This window comes from Amblyraja radiata, chromosome 23 (genome assembly GCF_010909765.2).
Source record: "Amblyraja radiata isolate CabotCenter1 chromosome 23, sAmbRad1.1.pri, whole genome shotgun sequence".
Taxonomy (NCBI): domain Eukaryota; kingdom Metazoa; phylum Chordata; class Chondrichthyes; order Rajiformes; family Rajidae; genus Amblyraja; species Amblyraja radiata.
Genome location: NC_045978.1, coordinates 37,747,282 through 37,775,169, shown reverse-complemented (window position 1 = coordinate 37,775,169; position 27,888 = coordinate 37,747,282). Strand labels below are relative to the sequence as shown.

At 46.0% G+C, this 27,888-nt stretch overlaps 1 protein-coding gene across 1 annotated transcript in view; it reads left to right on the top strand.

Annotated features, from left to right (window-relative positions):
* The first annotated feature begins 13,992 nt into the window (after positions 1–13,992).
* Positions 13,993–27,888, top strand: part of LOC116986490 (cadherin-22-like) — a 523,346-nt gene continuing 509,450 nt past the window's right edge. The window contains exons 1-2 of the mRNA XM_033042073.1: positions 13,993–14,095; positions 22,855–23,022. Of these exons, the coding sequence (XP_032897964.1) occupies positions 22,932–23,022 (91 nt within the window). The 5' untranslated portion in view covers positions 13,993–14,095; positions 22,855–22,931. The remainder of the gene's footprint in view (positions 14,096–22,854; positions 23,023–27,888) is intronic.

The following is a 27,888-nucleotide window of genomic DNA, read 5'->3' as shown; positions in this document are numbered from 1 at the left end:
GCTGAAGGCTGCCGGAATAGATACTAATACATTTAAATCTCATTCCACTAGGGCAGCATCTACATCAACGGCAGAGAGAATGGACGTACCGGTTGACCATATTCTGAATACAGCAGGATGGTCGAGGGAAACGACATTCAGAACTTTTTATAATAAGCCGTTGACGAAACCTGATTTATTTGCAGCCAGAATATTACAAGCTGCAAATATTTAATTTAAGCCCGGGGGAGCAATTATTTTTTGTTATTGTTAATAAATACCTTTTGTTTCTCGAAAAACAGATTCATTGGTTGGTTACAATAACACTTCCTCCCTCAAGAACTTCGGCAGTGAGTGAAATAAAACTGTTACATGTTTGAAATCACAGAGCTTTGAAGTCTTCACGTAGTCACTCACGTGACTCCGAAGTAAAATAGTAAGATTAAACGATAACTTACCAGTTTGAAGTTTGATCTGTATTTTAGGAGGAGTTACGATGAGGGATTACGTGCCCTCCGCTCCCACCCTCATTATATGGATCAAACTAAATAACTGATGTCTCCTTTTCTTTACTATGTTTACTTCAAATAACTGTGTCTATCTGTGATTCCACACCGCTGCTTGGAAGTATGCCGCGCATGCGAGCTGAGCGGGTTCTTCACGTAATCCCTCATCGTAACTCCTCATAAAATACAGATCAAATTCAAACTGGTAAGTTCTCGTTTAATCTTACTATTTTAGTTTAGTGATACAGCATAGAAACAGGCCCTTCAGCCCACTGAGTCCACACCAAACACTAATCACCCGCTCACGCTAGTTCTGCGTTATTCTGCTTTCTCATCCATTCTAATTAACTTACATACCTGCAGGTCTTTGGGATATGGGAAGAAATGGAGCACCAAGAGGAAATCCACGTGGTCACACTGAGAATGTGCACACAGGCAGCACCTGAGGTCAGGATTTAATCCGGGTCTTTGTTGTTTTGAGGTAACAGCTCTACTGTCAGTGCCACTGTGCTGCCCAAAACTAACATCCCCAACTGCCTTGGTGAGACTTGAACTCATGTCTCCTGATCCATTAGTACAGCAGTTTGACTGCTGATCCAGTAATTTGACCATTACACCGGGACTTTGCACATTCACCCTATGACCATGTGGGTTTCCTCCCAAATAGGGGCGGCACGGTGGCACAGCGGTAAAGCTTCTGCCTTACAACGCAGATACCCAGGTTCGATCCTGACTTATCTGTACGTAGTTTGTACCTTCTCCCCGTGACCTCTGGACCCTCCTCCGATTCTCTGGATACTTTCAAGAGAGAGATAGAGAGGGCTCTTAAAGATAGCGGAGTCAAGGGATATGGAGAGAAGGCTGGAATGGGGTACTGATTGTGGATGATCAGCCATGATCACAGTGAATGGTGGGTCTGACTCGAAGGGCCGAATGGCCTACTCCTGCACCTATTGTCTAATGACCAGCATGATTTTTCTCAGAGGTCTTCGGTTACCTCCCACACTCCAAAGACGTACAGATTTGTAGGTTAATTGGCTTGGTATCAATGTAAAATGGTCCCTAGTGTGTGTAGGGTAGTGTTAATGTGTGGGAATCGCTGGTCACCGCGAACCCGATGGGCCAAAGGGCCTGTTTCCATGCTGATTCTTTAAACTAAACTAAACTAAATAAAGAAGGTGAGTTAACATAGAACTCGTGTGAATGGGAGATCAAAGATCAGAGTGGACTCGGTGGGCCAAAGGGTCTGTCTCCATGCTGTATCTCTCAACTAAACTAAACAAAGTTAGAGTATTTACAAGCCCACTAACAGCGCACATATTGGCGCAAGGACAACACAATAATCAATGAGGATTTTAATCTTCATTATAGGCTAGGCAAATGAAATTGGAGAAGTAATTTGGAGGATGGGCTCATTGAATACATTGACAATTCTCTGGAACATATTTAGGGAAAATGTCAGTAATCTTATGGCCAAAAAACATCTTTGTAAACTAATCCCAATATGATGCATTTGAGAGAGACACAGACCAGGCAGACACTAGAGCAAACACAAATAAGACTGATTATATGGCTGTAAGGGTGTTCAAGGTAATGGGCCTGATCCACTTGGAGATTTTTTAGGCAACTGCCGGCGACTGTCACAGTCGTAGCAGGTCGCTGAAAAACAACCTACGTCATCCTGGCGACAACCTACAACAGCACCTACGTCAGGAGAAGTCAAACTCATTGGGGTCAAACCCATTGTCGCTGAAACATTTTCAACATGTTGAAAATTTAGCGGCAACCAGAAAGACGCTATGACTTTTTGCGCGACTGAGGAGACGATTCCCGGTGAACATGTGGTGACAAACTAGTCGCCTGTAGTTGAATAAAAAATCACCTAAGTGTGACAGGCCCATAAAAGGCTGTTTGAGAAATAAGATTCAATAGTTTATCAGTAAATAAATAATGGCAAGCATTTGAAAGCATATTGCAAAATCCTCCATTGATAAATAAAAACTTCACAGTAAAGTTATCCATGGCTAATTATGAAGCATGGGAATTGTGCGAAATTTAACAAAAAGCTTCTAATGTTGCCAATGGAATGTTGTAATGGAAAAATAACAAATTAGTGGATTGGGAGAGCAATAGCTAATGACAAAAGGTTTCCATGCCAGGAGCCAACATATTGAGAGTAATTTTTGGGCGTTAATGAGTTGCCTTATGAGAAACCAACATGAGAAGAGATGGCAAATGCAGCAGAACTGGAGGGAAATCAAAAGATCTGATAACAGTGAGAAACCTGAAGTAATTAATTTCACTACGGTACTGGTATTGGTTTACGATTGTCTTGTTTACTGACATTAGGTGAAAGACTTTGTCAACATACTATACATGAGTAAAACAGATAGTACAAAGACCTATACATGAGGACAACAGTGCAAGGTGAATACTAGAATGAAGAACATGGTGTTACAGTGTTACTGTGTTATAGCATTACAGTTATAGAGAAATGGGGCTGGAGAAAAAGAGTGGAGATATTAAGGGAGCTAAACTCAAAGTGATCAGGTGAGTCGGCAACAAAAGCTTCCAACTCAGGTGGGTGGAGGCAGGATGACACATTGGTGATGTTCACCAGCATTTCACTGATCTTGGGACAGTACAAACAGATTGAATGGCAGCAAAGGAAACAATGCTGTTATTTAAAAGAGGTAAATGTCGACATCTGTTGAGGCTAAACATTGAAATTGGTCATTAAGCATGTGATACAGGACATTTAGTTTAGAGAGATACAGCGCGGAAACAGGCCCTTTTGCCCACCGAGTCCGTGCCGACTAGCGACCCCCGCACACTAACACCATCCTATACACAATAGGAACAATTTAAAATTTCACTGAAGGCAAGTAACCTGGAAATCTGTATGTCTATGGAGTGTGAGAGGAAACCGGAGCACCCAGAGAAAACCCACACGGGTCACGGAAAACGTACAAACTCCGTACGGACAGTATCCGTAGTCAAGATCGAACCCAGGTCTCTGGAGCCGAAAGGCAGCAATTCTACCATTGTGCCACCATGCTTCCCTTCTAAAATCAAAATATGAAAAAATATGTTTGGCAAACATGAGCATTTTAAGGATGTAATAACATTAGATTAGGATTATAGTATATCTGGATTTTTAAAGGACAATTGGAGAAGGTTTCAGTCTCCTACAATTTTTCCTTTTAAATAAATGCCTGTGAGAATGCAAGTAACATATTGGCATGAATAGAAATTAATTAAAGAATAAACAGAGATGAGGATTAAGTAGGTACACAAAAATGCTGGAGAAACTCAGCGGGTGCAGCAGCATCTATGGAGCGAAGGAAATAGGTAACGTTTCGGGCTGAAACCCTTCTTCAGACTGATAGGGGGTGGCGGGGAGAAGGAAGGAAAAAAGGAGGAGGAGGAGCCCGAGGGCTGGTGGATGGGAGGAGACAGGTCGAGGGCTAAGGAAGGGGAGGAGACAGCAAGGGCTAACAAAATTGGGAGAATTCAATGTTCATGCCCTCCGGATGCAGGCTCCCCAAGCGGAATATGAGGTGCTGTTCCTCCAATTTCCGGTGTTGCTCACTCTGGCAATGGAGGAGACCCAGGACAGAGAGGTCGGATTGGGAATGGGAGGAGGAGTTGAAGTGCTGAGCCACCGGGAGGTCAGGTAGGTTCTTGCGGACCGAGCGGAGGTGTTCGGCGAAAAACGATCGCCCAACCTCCGCTTAGTCTCACCGATGTAGATCAGCTGACATCGAGAGCAGCGGATGCAGTAGATGAGGTTGGAGGAGATACAGGTGAACCTCTGTTGCACCTGGAACGACTGCTTGGCTCCTTGAATGGAGTCGAGGGGGGAGGTAATTGCATGAGGCCACGCGCCAACTCTCGGACACCTCCTCCTACTTACCCCTGGACCATGACCCCACTGACGAGCACCAGGCCACCATCTCTAGCACCATCACCGACTTCATCAACTCCCACCCCCTGCCCGACCGAGCCTCCAACCTCATCGTTCCCCAGCCCCGCACGGCCCGATTTTAACTTCTCCCCAAAATCCACAAACCTGACTGTCCCGGTAGACCCATTGTCTCTGCCTGTTCGTGCCCCACCGAACTCATCTCCACATACCTTGACTCCATACTATCCCCCTTGGTCAAATCCCTTCCTACCTATGTTCTAGACACCTCAGACACTCTCGGCCGCCTCCGCGAATTCCACTCTCTAGGCCCTCACCCCCTCATCTTCACCATGGACGTCCAGTCACTCTACACCTCCATCCCCCACCAGGATGGTCTCAAAGCCCTCCGGTTCTTCCTCGACCAGAGGAGCAACCTATACCCAGCCACTGACACTCTCCTCCGCCTAGCGGAGCTGGTCCTTACCCTCAATAACTTCACGTTTGACTCCTCCCATTTCCTCCAAAAACAAGGCGTAGCTATGGGCACACGCATGGGCCCCAGCTACGCCTGCCTCTTTGCCGGGTACGTCGAACAATCCTTGTACAATACGTACCAGGGCCCCATCCCCGACCTCTTCCTCCGTTACATCGACGACTGCTTTGGGGCCACCTCCTGCACCCACACACAACTGACTGACTTCATCCACTTCACCACCAACTTCCATCCGGCACTCAAATACACCTGGACTATTTCCGACACTTCCCTACCATTCCTTGACCTCACTATCTCCATCGCAGCGGACAGACTTCTGACCGACATCCACTACAAACCCACTGACTCCCATGGCTATCTGGACTACACTTCTTCCCACCCTGCCTCCTGTAAGGACTCCATCCCCCACTCCCAATTCCTCCGCCTACGCCGCATCTGCTCCCAGGATGAGGCGTTCCACACCAGGGCATCTGAAATGTCCTCATTCTTCAGGGAACGTGGATTCCCCTCTGCCACCATAGATGAAGCTCGCACCAGGGTCTCTTCCATACCCCGCAACACTGCTCTCTCTCCCCATCCCCCCACTCGCAACAAGGGCAGAGTCCCCCTAGTCCTCACCTTTCACCCCACCAGCCGTCACATACAACAAGTAATCCTCCGTCAGTTTCGCCACCTCCAACGTGACCCCACCACTCGCCACATCTTCCCATCTCCCCCTATGTCTGCCTTCCGCAAAGACCGCTCCCTCCGCAACTCCCTTGTCATTTCTTCCCTTCCCTCCCGTACCACCCCCTCCCCGGGCACTTTCCGTTGCAACCGCAAGAAATGCAACACCTGTCCCTTTACCTCCCCCCTCGACTCCATTCAAGGAGCCAAGCAGTCGTTCCAGGTGCGACAGAGGTTCACCTGTATCTCCTCCAACCTCATCTACTGCATCCGCTGCTCTAGATGTCAGCTGATCTACATCGGTGAGACTAAGCGGAGGTTGGGCGATCGTTTCGCCGAACACCTCCGCTCCGTCCGCAAGAACCTACCTGACCTCCCGGTGGCTCAGCACTTCAACTCCCCCTCCCATTCCCAATCCGACCTCTCTGTCCTGGGTCTCCTCCATTGCCAGAGTGAGCAACACCGGAAATTGGAGGAACAGCACCTCATATTCCGCTTGGGGAGCCTGTATCCGGCGGGCATGAACATTGAATTCTCCCAATTTTGTTAGCCCTTACTGTCTCCTCCCCTTCCTTAGCCCTCGAGCTGTCTCCTCCCATTCCCCAGCCCTCGGGCTCCTCCTCCTCCTTTTTTCCTTCCTTCTCCCCGCCACCCCCTATCAGTCTGAAGAAGGGTTTCGGCCCGAAACGTTACCTATTTCCTTCGCTCCATAGATGCTGCTGCACCCGCTGAGTTTCTCCAGCATTTTTGTGTACCTTCGATTTTCCAGCATCTGCAGTTCCTTCTTGAACAGGAGGATTAAGTATTTAGGTTGGCAGACTCTTGCTAGAGTAGGAGTTACAAGGACTAGTTCTGATCCCTTTGCTCACAGTGGATGTTAAGTGATAGAATAAAAGGCAATTTGTAACATAGCCAACTTTGCTGATGATACAAAGCTACATGGAAAAGTATGTAGGAAGGAACTGCAGATGCTGGTTTAAACCGAAGATAGACACAAAAAGCCGAAGTAATTCAGCGGATTACGCAGCATCTCTGGAGAAAAAGGAATAGGTGACGTTTCGGGTCGAGATCCTTCTTCAGAAAGGAATAACTTCAAAGTATAGCTTCCATACTTTAAAGTATGTTGTGAAATTGATGCCATGTCTTCAGAGGGCAATAGGTGAACTGGGAAGAGGGTGGCAGATGGAATGTAAGAAAATGTGAGGTTTTGCATTTTGATGGGAAGAGTAGAAAGGAAAAAATGTGGAACAGTAACTGACTGGAAGCTGATGGAACATTTTTGTGTGGATTTGAGAGATACAGATAATAAGCAAACAGCAAGAAGTTAGAAGACAATGGAAATTTGCACCTTGTTGCAAATAAATTGAAGTGATGAAAGGAGGAATATTGCTGAGATTGTACAGGACTTTGATGAGAACTTGTTTACCATGCACTGTGCAGTTTTAGTCCTTCTACCTAATGAAGGGTTCATTTTCCAAAGAGTGCAACATTGTATCAATCACAGTTTAGTTTATTGTCACGTGTACCGAGGTAAGTGAAAAGCGTTTGTTGCGTGCTAACCTGCCAGCGGAAAGACAACATGATTACAATCGAGCCATTTACAGTGTATAGATACATGATAAGGGAATAATATTTAGTGCAAGCTAAAGCCAGTAAAGTCCGATCAAGGATAGTCTGATAGTCATCAAAGAGTTAAATAGTGGTTCAGCACTGCTCTCTGGTTGTTGTAGGATGATTCAGTTGCCTGATAAAAGCTGGGAAAAACTGTCCCTGAATCTGGAGGTGTGCGTTTTCACATTTCTGTACCTTTTGCCTGATGGGAGAGGGGAGAAGAGGAAGTGGCCAGGGTGTGACTCATCCTTAATTATGCTGTTGGACTTGCCGAGGCAGCGTGAGGTATAAATGGAGTCAATAGAAGGGAGGTTGGTTTGTGTGATGGTCTGGGCTGCGTCCGCAATTGGCTGCAATATCTTGTGGTCTTGGATGGAGCTGTTCCCAAACCAAGCTGTGATGCAACCTGATAAAATGCTTTATTTCTATGGTGCATCTGTGGAAGTTGGTGAGAGTTGTAGGGGACATGCCGAATTTCCTAAGCCTTCTAAGGAAGTAGAGGCTTGATTGATTCCGGGGATGTTGGGTATGCCCGGTGAAGAGAATTTTGTGAGATTGTCAAATACTCAATGAAATGTGGAAGATTGCGACATAGAAAGTCCTGAGAGGGACAGACTGCTGCATGCCACACAACTGCTCCCTCAATCTTGAGATTGTAGAACTAGCAGAGGAATAATGAACATCTGAAGGTGAAAAAAGAATGAACATTAAAGATTGACATTTCCACCAACACCTTTCCCCAAAAATATTTTTGAAGGGCAGTTTAAAGAGATGTCAGCACATACAGGTCTTATATATATGTGTGTGTGCAATGGAACTAGTCATTCCAAAATTAATATATATTAATACAGTTTATGGTTTTCATCAATTTTTAAACAAGGTTAACAGCCAGGTTGTGAAACTTGGAAGCTAATTCTCTTGTTTGGCCTCCAAGAAAACATTACATATTCATTGTGCATGAAAATAATCTGAACATTGACATTCCCTGGCCTAATTAAAGCAGGAAAGGGGGTACTTCATCAGTGCGTCACCCTTCAAGGCCACAGGACACCACTAACCATGTTTCAGTTAATGAGATGTATTTAAAATCAGTGCGGTTAAATATGGCACCATTGTTTAGTTTAGTTTAGAGATACAGCGCGGAAACAGGCCCTTCGGCCCACGCTGACCAGCGATCCACACATATTAACACCCGCTAGGGACAAATTTTACATTTACCAAGCCAATGCACCTACATACCTGTACATTTCTGGAGTGTGGGAGGAAAAACGATCTCGGAGAAAACCCATGCTGTCACGGGGAGAACTCCGTACAGACAGCACCCATTGTCGGGATCGAACCTGGGTCCCGGCATTGTAAGCATCTATACCGCTCGTCACCGTGCCACCCATAAGATTAGCCATTACTGTGGAGAAATATATGCCACCAAGCTTATAACTCAGGCAGCAATGAAATGATGATCTAATCATCTAATTTTCAAGGTGCTGGCTAAGGGACAAATTTTGGCTAGATGTTTCATATTTCACATATTTCATCACAATTAATTACCCTCACTCTGAAAGTTGCCATGAAAGCATGGAATGTTCTGAATGCCCAACGGAGAGATCAGTCGGGTTTAACATCCCTAATTCTGATCTCCCCGTTGCCAAACACTTTAATTCCCCTAAGATAGACACAAAATGCAGGAGTAACTCAGCGGGACAGGCAGCATCTCTGGATAGAAGGAATGGGACTTCTATTCCTTCTTCTATTCCATTCCTTTTCTCCAGAGATGCTGCCTGTCCCGCTGAGTTACTCCAGCATGTTGCGTCTATCTTCGGTGTAAACCAGCATCTGCAGTTCCTTCCTACACTTTATTCCCCTTCCCATTCCCACACTTACCTTTCTGTCCTGGGCCACCTCCATTATCAGAGTGAGGCCAAATGCAAATTAGAGGAACAGCATCTCATATTTAGCTTGGGCAGCTTACAACGCAGCGTTATGAATATTGATGTCTCTAACTTCGAGTAATCCTTGCATCCCTCTCTCTCCATCCCTCCCCAACCCAAGTAATTGTACTAGTTTCAGTCGTCTTGATGAGTCTCATTGTCTGTAACTTGTATTCATCTAGCCCACAGCTAACAATGACCTGTTTCCTTTATCATCAGTACTTTTTTACATATCTTTCATTCATCTATATTACTAAATCTCTGTTCTTGACCGCTTTTGGCCTTCTGTGCTGCGATTTCCGAGAGAACGCCGCCACCTACGGCCGTCATTTTTGGCCACCTCGCTCAGAGCCCGCCTCCGCCGCATGTGTGCCGAGGATTTTTCCCGTCGATGAAAAATTACAGAGATATTAATGTTTTTACAAAATTCCACATTCTCTCTGCTGCCCCTGCTGGGGGGAGGGGGAGGGACTATAAAACCAGGAAGTGGTGTGCCTCAATCAGTCTCTGCAAGTGGTGTGCCTCAATCAGTCTCTGCAAGTGGTGTGCCTCAATCAGAGCTCTGAATAACACTGAACAAATGTCTCCACAGCTGTGAGTACCCATAATGTGGTTTGAAAATGAAAATATGGTTAGTTTGAGGGAAAAAAGCACTGCCTGCAAATGGTTCTTTGGGTTGAAGTAAAAAGGCACCCTCTCTCTCTCTCTCCCCTCCTCTCTGCCCCACCTCTCTCTCTCCCTATCCCTCTCTCTTTCTCTCTCTCTCCCCCCCTGTCTCTCTCCCTTTCTCTCTCTCTCTCCCCTCCTCTCTCTCCCCCCTCTCCCCATCACCTCTCCCCTCCTCTCTCCCCCCCCTCCTCTCTCCCCCCTCCTCTCTCCCCCGCCTCCTCTCCCCCCCCTCCTCCCTCCTCTCCTCCCTCCTCTCCTCCCTCCTCTCCTCCCTCCTCTCCCCCCTCCTCTCCTCTCCCCCCCCTCTCCTCTCCCCCCCTCTCCTCTCCCCCTCTCCTCTTCCCCCCTCTCCTCTCCCCCCTCTCCCTCTCCCCCCTCTCCTCTCCCCCCTCTCCTCTCCCCCCCTCTCTCCTCTCCCCCCCTCTCCTCTCCTCCCTCTCCTCTCCCCCCCTCTCCTCTCCCCCCTCTCCCCCCCTCCTCTCTCCCCCTCTCCTCCCCTCTACTCTCCCCCCTCCTCTCCACCCACTCCTCCCCCCCTCTCCTTTCCCCCCTCTCCCCCTTCTCTCTCTCCCCTCTTTTTCTCCCTCTCCTCCCCTCCATCCCCTCCCCCACCATCCCTCCCCTAAACCCCCCTCCCCTCCACACACCCCTACCCCCTTCCCTCCACCCTCCCTCCGCCTCCCTGCTCCCCATCTCTCCCCCTCCCCTCACCTCACCCCCCTCTCAGCACACCCCCTCTCTCCCCCTCTCGCCCCCTCCCCCCTCCCCCCTCTCCCCTCCCCCCTCTCTCCTCCCCTCTCTCCTCCCCCTCTCTCCCTCCCCCTCTCTCCTCCCCCCTCTCTCCTCCCCCTCTCTCCTCCCCCCTCCTCACCTCCCCCCTCTCCTCCTCCCCCTCTCTCCTCCCCCTCTCCTCCCCTCTCTCTCCCCTCTCTCCCCTCCACCCCTCCATCCCCTCACCCACCCTCCCTCCCTCCCCTACACCCCCTCCCCTCCACACCTCCTACCCTCTTCCCTCCGCCCTCCCCCTCCCTCCCCCTCCCTGCTCCCCCCCTCTCCCCCTCACCCCCCTCTCAGCACCCCCTCTCTCTCCCCCTCACATCTCACCCTCTCTCTCCTCCCCTCCTCCCCTCCTCCCCTCCTCCCCCACCTTTCTCCCCTCACCCACCCTCCCTCTTCTCCTCCTCTCCACCCCCCCACCCCTCTTGCTCCTCTCTGTCTCTCTCTCTGTCTCTGCCCCTTCTCTCTCTGCCCCTTCTCTCTCTGCCCCCCCCCCCTCTCTCTAGATGTGACTGCAAGTTGGGGGCTATGTGTCAGTAGATAGGGTGGTTATGGGGTAAAAGGAGCAAATTAATAATATTAATATAATATCAAGGGGGGTAATTAGCGTGAGTGCGGGGGGGGGGGATAGTTAGTGTGTGTGGCGCTGCATGCCGCCTCCCCCCCCCCCCCCCCCACAACCGCACGTTGGGGGAACAGACCCAACGGGTCTGCACTTGGTCTAGTTCCTTCTATACCTCTCTACATCACCGTGTATATTTCTCGTCTCCCTGACACTCAGTCTGCGGATGGGTCTCGACCTGAAACATCACCTGTTCCTTTTCTCCAGAGATGCCCCAGCTTAGGTTTATCTTAGGTCCTACTGATTTATGTGGTCCAGGCATTCAAAAATCTGGAGTGAAACTTGAACCAGTAACTATTGAACATGTCAGTGAAAGTGTGAGGTAAATATGTAGGAAGGAACTGCAGATGCTGGTTTAAAACGAAGATGGACACAAAAAACTGGAGTGACTCAGCAGGACAGGCAGCGTCTTTGGGGAGAAGGGATAGGTGACGCTTTGGGTCGAGACCCTTATTCACACTGAGAGTCAGGGGAGAGGGAGACACAGAGATAAAGAAGGGTACATTTTGGATTGAGACTGACACCAGTCTGAAGAAGGATCTGGACCCAAAACGTCACCCATTCATTCTCTCCAGAGATGCTGCCTGAGCCGCTGAGTTACTCCAGCATTTTGTGTCTATGTGAGTTAAACATGATGTTTTGTTTCACTGCAGCTCTGGGCATTGATGTGGGGTTATCTGATCATCGAATATATAGCAGCATAATAGAGGGTGGGCCTCACAAGCCAAATCCCCCCTGCTTTCTATGTATTCACCACAGGATTTATAATCTTGCCTCATTCCATACAAATCCTGCAGCAGCTCTATAAATCTGCTAAAAATAATGCGGAATAATTTCCCCGCTGCTCACATCTGCTGCCATGTCCCTGGCAGATGAACATACATAAAATCCATGCACTCAAGCAAAATCTAATACCGGATTTGTAGCAGGTCCAACAACACAATCTAAGCCCCTTTGTAAAATCCCCATTTGCGCATTCAATTAATGCATTGGCCAGCTATCGTAGAGTGTTAGAACTGTGAACCGTAACTACAGACTTTTGATGAGGACATTAATATATTTGTTACGGATCACAATTTGAATGCTTACAAATAATAAAAGTCGGACGATTCCATACAGCAAGAGGGAATCGGATGATACTGAGTTCATCCTGAAACTACAACCATTTTAAAATGCAGTTAGACACAGAAAGCTGAAGTAACTCAGCAGGTCAGACAGTATCTTTGGAGAGAAGGAATCGGTGAAGTTACGGGTCGAGATCCTTCTTCAGACTGAGAGTCAGGGGAAGGGGAAAGAGAGATGTAGACAGTGATGCGGGGTGATAAAGAACAAATGAATGAAAGATATGTCAAAAAGCAATCTTCTTCTTCTTTTGTTTGAGGCAGCAGAAGTCTGCTGCAGGGTGATGCCATCCGCCTCGACATCCGTAGGTGCCCGCCCTAAAAAGGGCGCATGCTCCCGGGTTGGCTCCAAGCTGCGGCGCTGCTGCTGTCTCTGTTTGTTGGTGTTCCCCTGACTGAGGTCAGTTGACAGGGCTCACCACAGGGAGGTCGGCAACATGAGCCCCCCAACAAAGTAATGATGATCAAGAAAATAGGCCATTGTTAGCTGTGGCCAAGGTGATAACGAGTTACAGACAACGAGACTCAACAAGACAACTTTGAAGCGAGTGAACCAATTTGGGTGGGGGAGGGGTGGAGAGAAGAGGGAATGCAAGGGTTACTTGAAGTTAGGGAAATCAATGTTCATACCGCTGGGTTGTAAGCTGCCCAAGCGAGATGCAGTGGTAGCTTTTGCAAAGGAAGTTCCCACAATCAGTCATAACACAATTGCTAGATAATTGCTGTTTCTGATAGTAAATTGAAACATGGTCGTTGTATTATCAGAAGGCTACGGACCAAGCACTGATAGATAGCATCAGTAGAAATGGATGCAAGGGCAGAATGGGTCTCTCATAGAAATATAGAAAATTGGAAGCACAGTCCATTGAGCCTGCTCACCTATTCAATATCAATCATGACTGAAGAAGAGTCTCGATCCGAAACGTCACCTATTCCATTTCTCCATAGATGCTGTCTGACCCGCTGAGTTACTCCAGCTTTTTGTGTCTATCTTTGGTTTAAACCAGCATCTGCAATTCCTTCGTACACATGGCTGATCACTATTTCTTTCCAAAATATATTCAGTAACTTGTCCTCCTCGACTCTCTGTGGTAGAGATTTCCATAGGTTCTTGGCACTCTTAGTGAGGATATGTCTCCCCATCTCAGTTTTCAGTCTTACCCAGTATCCCAGGAATTTGACCCCTTAACTCCAGAATTGTTTATCTGGAAGAAATATTGTCCCTGCATCCAGCCTGTCATGTGCTGTCAGAATGTTATACATTTCAATGAGATCCACTGTCCTTCTAATGTCTGAAAGATACAGGTGTAGACAACCCAATCTCTCTTTGTTGATAGTCCGGCAATCCCAGGAATGAGTTAGGTGAATCTTCGCTGCATTCTCTTTCACATGTAAAGAGACCAGAACTGCATAGAATCCTCCATCTGTGGTCTAAAGCCCCTGTCCCACTTAGGAAACCTGGACGGAAACCTCTGGGGACCTTGCGCCCCATCCAAGGTTTCCGTGAGGTTCCCGGAGGTTCCGGTCACTCTCCATGAGTCACCAGAGGTTTTGGTCACTTATCTGGAAAGCCTCGACCGAAGCGTGAGCTGCATCTACTGATCAAAGATCCTACAGGATCTTTGCTGCCGACCGCACACACACACACACACACACACACACACACACACACACACACACACACACACACACACACACACACACACACACACACACACACACACACACACACACATTGCAAAGGTGGGGGCCAGGAACAGCGGAGGAGCGCTGTCTGTCCGATGAAAAATAAGGTAGACGGCTGTCACAGAGCACGGTAAGTCCTTTAGAGAGCGCGGGAGGTAGGGAGAGAAGGGGAAAGAAGAGAAGAGAGAAGGGGAGAGAGAAGGGGAGAGAGAAGAGGAGAGAGAAGGGGGAGGGGGAGAAGGAGTGGAGACAGTTTTAAGAAGTTTAATAAAGTTAGCGGGCATTTTACATTCTGGTGGATCTTCTATGTCCTGAAAACCAAAGATCCTATAGGATCTTTGCTGAAAACTCCAATGAGCCAATCAAAATGGCCAATCAGCGAAGGAGATAGCAAGGTTGCCTGTAAGTAAATAGCGACCCCACTCCACTGGCTTCGACCAAATGGCAACCTATTTTTAGTCGAGGCCGGTTTTGTTGTTTTTTTGAAATCATCGCAGGATCATAGAAGATGCATCGACTATGCGGAAACCACTTTCCACCATTAGGGAGAGTGATCGGAACCACCGGGAACTGCACGGAAACCTTGGGTGGGGCACAAAGTCTCCAGAGGTTTCCGTTCAGGTTTCCTAAGTGGGACAGGGGCATAACTTTATTAAACATAAAACTGTCCACTCCACTCCTTCTCCCCCCCCCCCTTCTCTCCCCTTATCTCCCCCTTCTCTCCCCTTCTCTCTCCCCTTCTTTCCCCTTCTCTCCCTTCCCCCCCCTCCCGCATCATTCGGTGCATCATTCTTAAATGGAAGAACTTTCGAACTACCAGGGCTCTCTAAAGGACTTACCGTGCTCTGTGACAGCCGTCTACCTTATTTTTCATCGGGCAGACAGCGCTCCTCCGCTGTTCCTGGCCCCCACCTTTGCAATATGTGTGTGTGTGTGTGTGTGTGTGTGTGTGTGTGTGTGTGTGTGTGTGTGTGTGTGTGTGTGTGCGGTCGGCAGCAAAGATCCTGTAGGATCTTTGATCAGTAGATGCAGCTCACGCTTCGGTCGAGGCTTTCCAGGCAAGTGACCAAAACCCCTGGTGACTCATGGAGAGTGACCGGAACATCCAGGAACCTCACGGAAACCTTGGGTGGGGCGCAAGGTCTCCAGAGGTTTCCGTCCAGGTTTCCTAAGTGGGACAGGGGCTTTATTACCATGGCCCTGTGTAATTGTTGTGAGAAACCCTTGCTGCTGCACTCAGTTTAATTCAGTTTCGTTTATTGTCACGTGTACCGAGGTACAGCGAAAAGCTTTTATTGCGTGCTAACCAGTCAGCAGACAGACAATACATGATTATAATCGATCCATTTATGGTGTATAGATACATGATAACGGAATCAAATTATCTTGTTGTGAAGGCCAGCATCCCATTTGCCATTTTGTCCATTTGTTTATTTGCTTTCAGTAATTTGTGTACGGTAACTTCAGGTTCCTTGGTACTTCAATATTTCCAAAACAAACGTTGGGAGGAAGATGGGTGCAGTGGCCTAATTCTGTTTCTACCACTTAAGACCTTATGACTTGAAATTTCAAACCAGACCTCTCCAATTAGGACAGCATCAGACAATTGCAAGCAGTGGCTGTACAGACGGAAGCATTTAATGGACAGCCCAAAATTAGTGGGGATGCAAGGTTCGTTTCATATTGCACTGGGAATAGAGGGACCGCTTCTAATGAACGGACTTCAATCAAATCAGACAGATTCCAATGTCCTGACATCATTATCTATAGGAATAGAGTTTTAAACAGTTTATCAAAGCAAATAACCATTTGATGTTTATCAAAGCAAATAACCATTAAAACAACAGCCTGAAGATAGAAACAAAATGCTGGAGTAACTCAGCGGGAAAGGCAGCATCTCTGTAGAGAAGGAATGGGTGACATTTCGGGTACATAAGTATTCAGACCCTTTGCAATGCACTCAAAATTGAGCTTCGGTGCATCATTCTTAAATGGAAGAACTTTCGAACTACCAGGACTCTTCATAGAGCTGGCCGCCCGGACAAACTGAACAATCGGTGGAGAAGGGCCTTGGCCAGGGAAGTGACCAAGAACCCGATGGTCACTCTGACAGAGCTCCAGAGTTCCTCTGTGGAGATGGGAGAAACTTCCAGAAGGACAACTATATCTGCAGCACTCCACCAATCAGGCCTTTATGGTAGAGTGGCCAGACGGAAGCCACTCCTCAGTAAAAGGCACATGACAGCCCACTTGGAGTTTGCCAAAAGGCACCCAAACAAGATTCTCTGGTCTGATGAAACCAAGATTGAACTCTTTGACCCGAATGCCAAGTGTCACGTCTGGAGGAAACCAGGCACCGCTCATCACCTGGCCAATACCACACCTATGGCGAAGCATGGTGGTGGCAGCATCATGCTGTGGGAATGTTTTTCAGTGGCAAGAACTGGGAGACTAGTCAGGATCGAGGGACTGGGGCAGAGGTTCACCTTCCAACAGGACAACGGCCATAAGCCAAGACAATTCAGGGGTGGCTTCGTGACAAGTCAGTGAATGTCCTTGAATGGCTCAGCCAGAACCCGGACTTGAACCCGATCTAATATTTCTGGAGGGACATGAAAATAGCTGTGCGTTGACGCTCCGCATCCAACCTGACAGATTTTGAGAGGATCTGCACAGAAGAATGGGAGAAATGACCCAAATACAGGTTTGCCATGTTTGTAGTGTCATACCCAAGAAGACTTGAGGCTGTAATCGCTGCCAAAGGTGCCCCATCAAAGTACTGAGTAAAGGGTCTGAATACTTATGTAAATGTTATTTATTTTTTATTACTTTGCAAAAATTTCTAAACACCTGTTTTCACTTTTTTATTATGGGGTATTGTGTATAGATGATAAAAAAAAACCGAATTTGATCCATTTTAGAATAAGGCTGTAACATAACAAAAAGTGAAGCAGTCTGAATACTTTCTGAATGCACTGTATCATCCCTACCTTAACCCAGTAAGGTCATAAGTGATAGGAGCATTCAATCGTGGCTGATCTATCTCTCCCTCCTAACCCCATTCTCCTGCCTTCTCCCCATAACCACTGACACCGGTATTAATCATGAACCTATCTATCTCTACCTTAAAAATATCCATTGACGGCCTCCACAGCCTTCTGTGGCAAAGAATTCCACAGATTTACCATCCTCTGACTAAGGAAATTCTACCTCATCTCCTTCTTAAAGGAACATCCTTTAATTCTGAGGCTATGACGTCTTGTCCTAGACTTTCCCACTAGTGGAAACATCCTCTCCACATAGAAACATAGAAACATAGAAATTAGGTGCAGGAGTAGGCCATTCGGCCCTTCGAGCCTGCACCGCCATTCAATATGATCATGGCTGATCATCCAACTCAGTATCCCGTACCTGCCTTCTCTCCATACCCTCTGATCCCCTTAGCCACAAGGGCCACATCTAACTCCCTCTTAAATATAGCCAATGAACTGGCCTCGACCGCCCTCTGTGGCAGAGAGTTCCAGAGATTCACCACTCTCTGTGTGAAAAAAGTTCTTCTCATCTCGGTTTTAAAGGATTTCCCCCTTATCCTTAAGCTGTGACATCCACTCTAGCTCTAGCCCACACAATATTCTCAAAAAGCTCAGCCCTATTCACAATGTCCCGAGAGACATCAGAGTCAATCAAGTACGGGTAGGAACTTGGCTGCTGCTGCAAAGTTGCAATTGCAGAAGCTAATTTCGACACATGACAAACTCCCAAAATTACAGTGTTCAGTGATGGTGTCTGGGGGGACAAAATATTGAACTGGGATCTGGCCCTACTGTTTTTCAACCTGGTTTCATGGGATTGTGTACCTGAAGGAATAGATATGCCTTCCTTAAATGCCTTACTGAACATGCTTTCCACTGAGGCACATTAATATATCACTTTAAATGTCTGCACTCTTCAGTTTACTGTCACAAAATACAAAACGTGCCCAGTAAATACTTAAACCTACCCCCCCTCATCTTAACTCTATCCCCTGCAGCATTTTATATTTCCACCATGGGAAAAAGATTTTATGTTCAGGTTCATTATTGTCATTTGTACCGAGGTACAGTGAAAAGCATCGCTTTGCATACTATCCAAACAGATCAGGTATACCATACATAAATACAATCTAGTCAAATTCATGTACAATATACAGAGCAAAGGGTAACATAGTTCAAAATATAATTCTCAGCATTGCAGCGCATCAGTTCCATATACAAAGTCCATTGGACATAATGAAGAGGAAGGAGGTGAGTAGGACAGTTAAGGGCCTGTCCCACGAGCATGCGACTGCATGCGGCAAGCTTGAGCCGTACGGCCTCGCGGGGCCGGTCCCACTTCGATCGCTGGAGCCGTATGGAGTTGTGCGGAGCTGGTCCCGACATCGCGCGGGCTCCGGCAAACTGACAGTGTTCAAAAATTCCGCGCTGCAACGGTCTGCATTTCGTTGTCTCTGTACTGTACACGGACAATGACAATTAAAGTTGAATCTGAATCTGAATCTGAATCTGAATCTGGTCTGCTGGCGCGCAGCCGCATTGAGGCCGTACGCACCGCCTCGATGGGCATACGCTGCATCTTGACGCCGTACGTAGCGTCTTGATGCCGTACGTCACTCGCAAACTTCCCGCGGACTTCGCTCGAACTTCACGTCACTCACTCGACCTCCGCGCGGCCCCCGCTTCTGGTTTGGTCGCGCTTGCCGCATGCAGTCGCATGCTGGTGGGACCGGCCCTGTACGGGGATCACTCGACCTCCGCACGAACCCCACGCGGCCCCTGCTTCCGGTTTGGTCGCGCTTGCCGCATGCAGTCGCATGCTCGTGGGACAGGCCCTTAATACCCTAGTTTATGGAAGGATCGAGCCAAATAGAAGAGGGGAAGAAGTTGTTCCTGCATCTGGTGGTGTGTGCTTTCAAGCTTCTGTATCTTCAGCAGGAAGGGATTACGGACAACAGTTACCTTTTAGTGTCATGTGCACCGGGGCACAGTGAAAAGCTTTTGTTGTGTGCTATCCAGTCAGCTGAAAAACAATACACGATGACAATTGAACCATTGTACAATGTACAGATACATGAAAAGGGAATAACGTTCAGTGCAAGGTAAAGCCAGCAAGGTCCGGTCAAGGATAGTCAGAGCGTTACCAGTGAGGTAAATAGTAGTTCAGGACTGCTCTCTAGTTGTGGTAGGATGATTCAGTTGCCTCATAACAGCTGGGAAGAAAATGTCCCTGAATCTGGAGGTGTGTGTTTTCACATTATCTCTAGAATAAAACCTCAATACACAATTTTTAACACTACCAACTGATAACATTATTGGACTTATCTGTGTGCTAATATAGAGGGAGGGGGTGGACTGTAAAATGCTGGAGAGTATTGCTAGGGTGGATTTTATAAATTCTGAAAAGAAAATTCCATGCTGTAAAAAGAGAGTAGTGATTATCTAAAATCCAGCAGATTGTGTCAGAGATGGCAGAGCATTTAATAATAGTAATAGAACACTAATAACAAAGGTCACCAGGGAAACATGGTGTAAAGTTAAAATTATAGGTGCTACATCTGAATGCACAAAGTTATAATGTGCTCGTAAAGAATAAATGAGTTCATGACACAAATAGAGCATGAGGATAAATGGGTAAGATCTGTAGCTATAACACAGTTATGATCTCAAGGTGACACATTTTGGGAATATTGAGGCATACCATGGTGCATATATTGGGCGGCACTGTGGCGCAGCGGTAGAGTTGCTGCCCTAAAATGCCAGAGACCCGAGTTCAATCCTGACTACTGGTGTTTGTACAGAGTTGGTTCGTTTTCCACGTGACCTGCTTGGATTTTCTCCGAGATCTTTGGTTTCCTCCCACACTCCAAAGATGTGCAGGTTTGTTGGTTAATAGGCATGGTATGAATGTAAAATGTCCCTTGTGAGTGTAGGATAGTGTTATTGTGTGGGGCTCGCTGACCCGCAACTATTTCCATAAGTTTGTAAAATGTTGTTTCAAGAGCTTCATTATGTTGTATTTAATGAGTTCTTCTTTTGAAATTTGCAAAGACCAAGAGTTTAGAAATCCTGCACGGCTACTTCCTTAATATGGCAAATCTATGCAGATAGCATAATGTTGGAGGTTTGCAATCTTTATTGCCACAGTTTTCCTGAGGGCATAGCTACTGGAGCAGGCTAGGACCATTACACTCACACCACAGTCACTTGTGTGGGGACTCGGTGGGCCAAAGGGCCTGTTTCCTTGCTGTATCTCTAAACCAAACTAAACTAAACTAAACTAAACCATGGTGCATGCACTTTTAATAATACATGGGAAGATGAAAAAAAGGTGAGGTAGCTCTGATTCACACCCTGTTAGTATCAGTAGGGATGGAGCTAAGAATTAAGAAAGAGTAATGGGTAGAAATGGTTCATTGTCTCCACCCCAGTAACTATAATATTGGACGGAGTTACTCTAACAGAGAAGAGGATGTAGTCAGAGTAACACAGTTGTCCTGGGGGTCTTTAATCTTTATAAACAGACTGATCCAATTTAACCAAAAGTACTTTGGACAAAAAATGATCCACAAAAGCATTCATGGCAGGTCTCTTGAATAATCCACCGAAGAAACAACTATGGAACAAACTCATTTAGTTTGGCTGTAAAATGAAGTAGAGATAATTAGTCATGAATTCCTTGGGGACGAGTGATAATATGATAGAGTTTTATATTAGGTTTGCGTGTGATCTGATTCAGTCCAAAACTAAATTAAAGAAAGCTAATTATTGCAGCAGGTTTTCAGAGGTGTTTTGGAAAATTATATTAAAAGATAAGATGGTAGTTAAGCAATGGAAACTTTTTTTAAAAGAAATAATTATTTTCAATATATGTACATTCCCCCGGCGGGAATAAAATTTTCACTGCAAAATTAAACTGTAGTCCTTGATTAGTGGACGCATTAAAAATAGTAGAAAATTTAAAGAAACTTACATTTATGACAAGCAGAGTGTTAATGCTTATTGTTACTGGGGTTAGGCTGGGTAATTTACACCTTGAAAAATATTAAAATGTGGTTAAAAAAAATGATTGGCAAATAAATGAACATGAGATTGGTGTTTCCAGTAATGCAGGTACAGCTTGAGCGGAATTGGCCAACTTTTCCTTTAATTTAGAATAGTATGTAGTCATTTAACCAGCTGAAGTTTTTAGTTGGATTATTTATAATTTTCCTATGCTCCTCTCTGAATGAATCACGTTGGACACGATGGCGAAGCGGTAGAGTTGCCGCATTACAGCAAAATACAGCACCGCAGACCCGGGTTCGATCCCAACTACGGGCGCTGTCTGTACGGAGTTTGTACGTTCTCCCTGTGACCCGCATGGGTTTTCTCCGAGATCTTTCGTTTCCTCCCATACTCCAAAGACGTACAGGTTTATAGGTTAATTGGCTTGGTAAATGTGAAAAAATTGTCCATTATAAAATTGTCCAACTTCCAGTATAGACTATTGGACTCTTCGGAAGGTACAAGGTACATGGTACAAGGTACTAGGATGGTGGGGCAGGCTTGAGGGACCAGGTGGCCAACTATGTCTCCTATTTACTTTAGAGATACAGCACGGAAACAGGTCCTTCGACCTACCGAGCTCGCGCCGACCAGTGAACTCCGCACACTAACACTACCCCACACACACTAGGGACAATTTATAATTACACCAAGCCAATTAGCTTGCAAACCTGTATGTCTTTGGAGTGTGGGAGGAAACTGGAGATCCCAAGAGACAACCCACGCAGATTACGGGGAGAACGTACAAACACCATACAGACAGCATCCATAGTCAGGAAGGAACCTTGGTCTCTGGAGCTATAAAGGCAGTAGCTCTACCACTACGCCACCGTGCCGCCCGCAACTATTTCCTTAAGTTCTTTCATGTTTTGTAAAATGGTGTTTCAAGAGCTGCATTATGTTGTATTTAATTAGTTCTTCCTTTGAAGTTTGCAAAGTCTAAGAGTTTAGAAATCCTGCACGGCTACTTCGGTAACATGGCAAATCTATGCAGATAGCATAATGTTGGAGGTTTGCATTCTTTATTGCCACAGTTTTCCTGAGGGCAAATCTACTGAAGCAGGCTAGGACCATTACACTCACACCACAGACACTTACTGATTACTGTATCAGCGAGCCATGTTTTGACAATGTTTTCAATAGCATTCTGCTCCGTTTTGGCAAATGAACAAAGCAGATTTCTCCCAATTTGAATCTCCTCCACATGAGGCCTCCTCCTCCGAGATCTCATACCTCTTTGATTTTGCTCCAGTAGTTTCTGAAGTATATTCTGCTGAACATGTTAGATAGATTTTGTGCCTGCTATGGCGCCTTTTTATAGCACAATCGAGGAATTAATGTGATTCGACCCAGCATTATGTCACAACTAAATGGTAATGAAGGCATAATGATACATTGCTTGGAGCATCAACATTTGCTGCTGTGCAGGAAGGAACTGTAGATGCTGGTTTAAACCGGATAGACTCAAAAAACTGGAGTAACTCAGGAGGACAGGCAGCATCTCTGGAGAGAAGGAATGGGTGACGTTTTGGGACGAGACCCTTCTTCAGACTGAGAGTCAGGGAAAATGGAAACGAGAGATATAAACAATGATGTAGAGAGGTATAGAACAAATGAATGAAAAGTAACGATGACAAAGGAAACAGTCCAGCAGGTAACAATGGGCTGGTTCCTTTATCATTGTTACGTTTTTGCATATCTTTCAAACTCTGCTGCTGCTCTGTTGTGCGAGAGATTCTTATTAGTGGAGGAATGAAGATGTTGCCAAGCAGCGATTTATCCTTTTGTTCTTTCTCTTTGCTTTGTTCAGGAATAATCCGAACTGCGGTGGCGAACCTGGACCGCGAGAAGAAGGATCACTATGTGTTGGTGATCCAGGCCAAGGACATGGCAGGGCAGCTGGGTGGACTGTCAGGATCTACCACAGTGACCATCACCATCACAGACATCAATGATAACCCTCCACGATTCAACCAGAGTAAGGCATTGTTTCTCTCCGCAGAGGTGAAAGGATGCAAACCCTGTAGCAGGGATAAATTCCCCATGAATGTTCTGGGTTCGCGCCTTCTCTCACTTTAGCTTAGTTTAGGGAAAAACAGGCCCTGCGGCCCACCGTGTCCGCGCCGACCAGTGATCGGCTAAAGGGATCAGGGGGTATGGAGAGAAAGCAGGTACAGGATACTGAGTTGGATAATCAGCCATGATCATATTGAATGACGGTGCAGGCTCGAAGGGCCAAATGGCCTACTCCTGCACCTATTTTCTATGTTTCTATGTTTCTAGGTTACACTAACACTATCGCACACAATAGGGACAATTTACAGAGGTCAATTAGCCTGCAAACCTGCACACCTTTGGGAAACCGGAGCACCCGGAGAAAACCCAGGCTGTCAGTGGGAGAAGGTACAAACTCCGTACGGACAGCACCCATAGTCAGGATCGAACCCGGGTCTCTGGCACTGTAAGGCAGCAACTCTTATGCTGTGCCACTGTGCCACCTTGAAAAATATTCTCAGTTTTCTCCTCTCACTTGAAAATTTCCCTCCCATCCATTGAACGAAATAGAGCGAAGCCTTGCTCTGTCAAAAAATGCTTTGGAAAGGCTTTGTAATCAGTCTATTTCTGCTACAGCATTAAAACAATTATTATGAGCACAAAATTACCTTTACACTGCTTAACAATATTCTATACCAAAACCACATTGTATATATTACCGCACATGGCTTGTCTCGAAAAGTAAACACATTGTAAGATTGGGATTAATTTGAAAGTGTGAGTATGGAATATAGCTGTAGGAACAAGAAGTAACAGTTCACTTGCATTTTGAGAGTAGTCTATCACTTTTCCTTTGCAATATGCAGCAAACAATGAATGCTAGAGATAGATAGATATATTCTTGATTAGTACAGGTGTCAGACGTTATGGTGAGGAGGCAGGAGAATGGGGTTAGGAGAGATAGATCAGCCATGATTGAATGACGGAGTAGACTTGATGGGCCGAATGGCTTAATTCTAATCCTATGACCTTAGAGATACTCAACAGGTAAGGCAGCGTCTGTGGAGGGAATGGACAGACAACATTACAGTTCTGGACCCAACTTCAGAATGATTAGAGTAGGGGGCAGAATGCTGGAAATGAGGTGTGACCTCGAAAAGCATTCAGGTGTGAAGAAGGGTCTCAACCCAAAATGTCACCTATTCCTTTTCTCCTGAGATGCTGTCTGACCCACTGAGTTACTCCAGCATTTTGCATCTACCTTCGGTTTAAACCAGCATCTGCAGTTCCTTCCTATACAAAAGCCTGGAAATGATAGATACAGGTGAGTGTGGGGTGGGGGGTGAAAATACTGGCGACAATGGCTAGAAGTAGAGAAGGAGACAAAAAAGTGTCTGAAAAGGAGTAGTGGTGAAATGTAAAGCCGCAGGGAAATATATGATTGGAAGGGTGGAGGTAAAAGGGGGGAATTACAGGGAAATCGGGAGCTCGGGGATGAGGGATGAAAGGAGGAGAGAAGAGCAGGTTGATGTGGGGGATGGGGAAACTGTGTGTGCAACGTGGTGGGGGTGGGATAGGGGGATATTACTTTAATTTGAGAATTCAATGCTCATATTGTTGGGTTTCAAGCTACACTTATAATCACACCATGCACTCATTTGTAATCTTGATTTGAGCCCATTCCCTGAACACACAATTATTTGAAACTCTAATACACTTTGATATTCAATTTCATGAATCTGACATCTCTATACATCCTGCATCTTTATAGATGCTTCCAAAACCACAAACAAACAAGCTGAAAACCCCATTACTGCGAACACTACACACTATATTTCTAGCCACACAGTGAATCCTGATTTGAAGCAGTCGATTAACTCCACATTTCATGAACCTTGTTCACATAACACCATATCTGCACCTCTAATAATCCTACTTCTTCGCACAAAATATAGCTTCACTTCACATATCATTTACACTAAAAAACTCAAACGCCTATTGTGATAATCTAGGTCACATGGAATTATTCACAATGCACACTGCTGAAATTGGACTATTCAGTAAGTTAATGTTGTAGTATACCCATCAAGGGAAAACATCAGTCTGAAGAAGGGTCTTGACCCGAAACGTCACCCGTTCCTTCTCTCCAGGGATGCTGTCTGTCCCGCTGAGTTACTCCAGAATTTGTGTTTCCCATCAAGGGAAGTTGATTTGGCTATACTCTCTTGTATTTAAGTTCTTACATTTTCTGGCCAATGTCTTTCCAGTGCTCAATACAATTTCCCACTGTACTTAAACTGTTCTCTTACTTCTTGAACTACTATCTACCTCTTTGGTGACCCTTAGACCATCCTTGATCGAACTTCACTTGCTTTACTTTGCACTAAATATTATTCCCTTATCATGTATCTATACACACCATTGTAATCGATTGTAATCATGCATTGTCTTTCTGCTGACTGGATAGCACACAGTAAAAGCTTTGCACTGTACCTCAGTACACGTGACAATGAACAGCAAGGGCTGCCGGAAATTGGAAAAGTCAATGTTCAAGCCACTAGGGTGCAGACTGCCCAAGCGGAATATGAGGTGCTGCTCCTCCAATTTCCGGTGGTGCTCACTCTGGCCATGGAGGAGGCTCAGGACAGAAAGGTCAGATTCGGAATGGGAGGGGGAGTTGAAGGGCTGAGCCACAGGGAGATCAGGTTGGTTGAAGCGGACCGAGCGGAGGTGTTCGGCGAATCGGACATTTCTATCCTGGGCCTCCTTCATGGCCAGAGTGAGCACCACCGGAAATTGGAGAAGCAGCACCTTATATTCTGCTTGGGCAGTCTGCACCCCAGCGGCTTGAACATTGACTTCTCCAATTGCCGGTAGCCCATGCTGTCTCCTCCTCTTCTCAACTCTCTCTCAGCCCTTGGGCTCCTGCTCTTCCTTTCTTCTCCCCCCCCCCCCTCCCTCAGCCCACGGGCTCCTCCTCTTCCTTTCATCTTCCCCCCCACCCACCCTGCATCAGTCTGAAGAAGGGTTTCGGCCCGAAACTTTTACTATTTCCTTCGCTCCATAGATGCTGCCGTACCCGCTGAGTTTCTCCAGCACTTTTGTCTACCTTCGATTTTCCAGCATCTGCAGTTCCTTCTTGAACACCAGTCTGAGGAATCTCTGTTTAGTTCTCCCCTTCTCTTTCCACCTCCTCATCGGCCTTTTGCTGCCTTGCCATGTGCCTTTGCATTTAATTAGTTATCAAATGTTTTCTGAAAAGCTATAGTCAGCACTTGCTACCTTACCGCAGATTTCTGTGAGGTTGCTCGTCTTTAATCTGCCTTTGGAGAGCCAAGGCTGATTAGTTTAGTTTAGTTTAGTTTAGTTTAGAGATACAGTGCGTAACCAAGTCCTTCGGCCCATCGAATCTGCAACGACCAGCGGTCCCCGCACATCAGCACTACCCTACACTAGGGACGATTTTTTTGTCATTTATACCAAGCCAATTAACCTACAATCTCTTCCTGACTGACTCTTCCTGACTGCAACGAGAAAAATATTAAATCTTTCTGAACTTGACCACAATTCCTCCTCCATCTGTAAATTCTGAATTCTGCTGCTTTGTATGAAAACATGTTTCTTATTTTGTATGCATGGCTGTGCAGGATTAATTTGGGGTTTATTAGGAGGGAAAAAAAGGATTAGCGAGAATGTGTATCTGAAGCTGGGGTCTCGCCAGCCATGATCTTATTGAATAACACAATAGGATTGAGAAGGTGATTAGTCTCCCCCTGCTCTTTCTTAGGGATGCTCTGGTGCTTGCTACAATGCCCTGCTTCGTCTAATTGACTGTTACTCTGGTGACAAGAGTGATTGCAACTGAACTGCATGGCATAATTCTGTTCCCCGTACTTCCACATTTTCCAATAATGCTCAATGTATGTGATCAATGGCAGTAAAAATGTTTAAAAAATTGGTTTTGCTTTGAACACTGCAATAACGTTGGACCCATCTTGGTTGAGATCAATAATCTCACAAACTGAGGATTGTTCCTGTGAGTCCCCAGGTTTATAGATTCAGTGCAAGGCAAGAACATTACTCTTCAGGGAGCAGTGAGTTTGCTCTCAGTGAAAGGATCATAAACAAGTAAATGTACCTTCACAGATTTTCCATCAATTAAGAGCCATCAGCATGACCATATTCCTATTAGTACTTTTAATCTAACAAAATCAGAAATCAGTGCCATTGAGGTGTCTGTTGATGATGAATGCTGACAGTAGTAGATGGGCTTGCTGTTCGCTGTGATGTTGAACGAAGGTGCTGTGTAAATGCAGATATACTGTAAAAGCAAACATAAATTTCTGGATTATAATGTATAGCTGTCAATTTACCTGACTAAAATCCAGGATTAAAAGTGATAATCAGTCACAAACATTAATATTGAACTCATTAGTCCATTGTGCTGAATGCAGTCCTGAGTTATGGAATCCAGGAACTAGGCTCATGATTAGACACCATCCTTTAAATGCTGTCTCAATATTTAATCTTAGCTCAGAATCCCGCAGTAGTTTCCATCACTGCTAACGAGGTCAAGCAATCACTGGATCTTTCACTGATATGTAAGTGAATGGCTCACCAAACCTGTCCCAAACCAAGCGTTCGACGAGATTTTGATAATTATTTTGTCACCTCATCGCAATTATATTTACGAGGATGTTGTCAGGACTCGAGGGCCTGAGCTAAAGGGAGAGGTTGAGCAGGTTAGGGCTTTATTCCTTCGACTGCAGTGGGAGGGAGAATATTGGCGAGAAATTTTTGAGATATGATTTACTCCCATTTGGAAGAGGATGGGCTAATTAGGGATAGC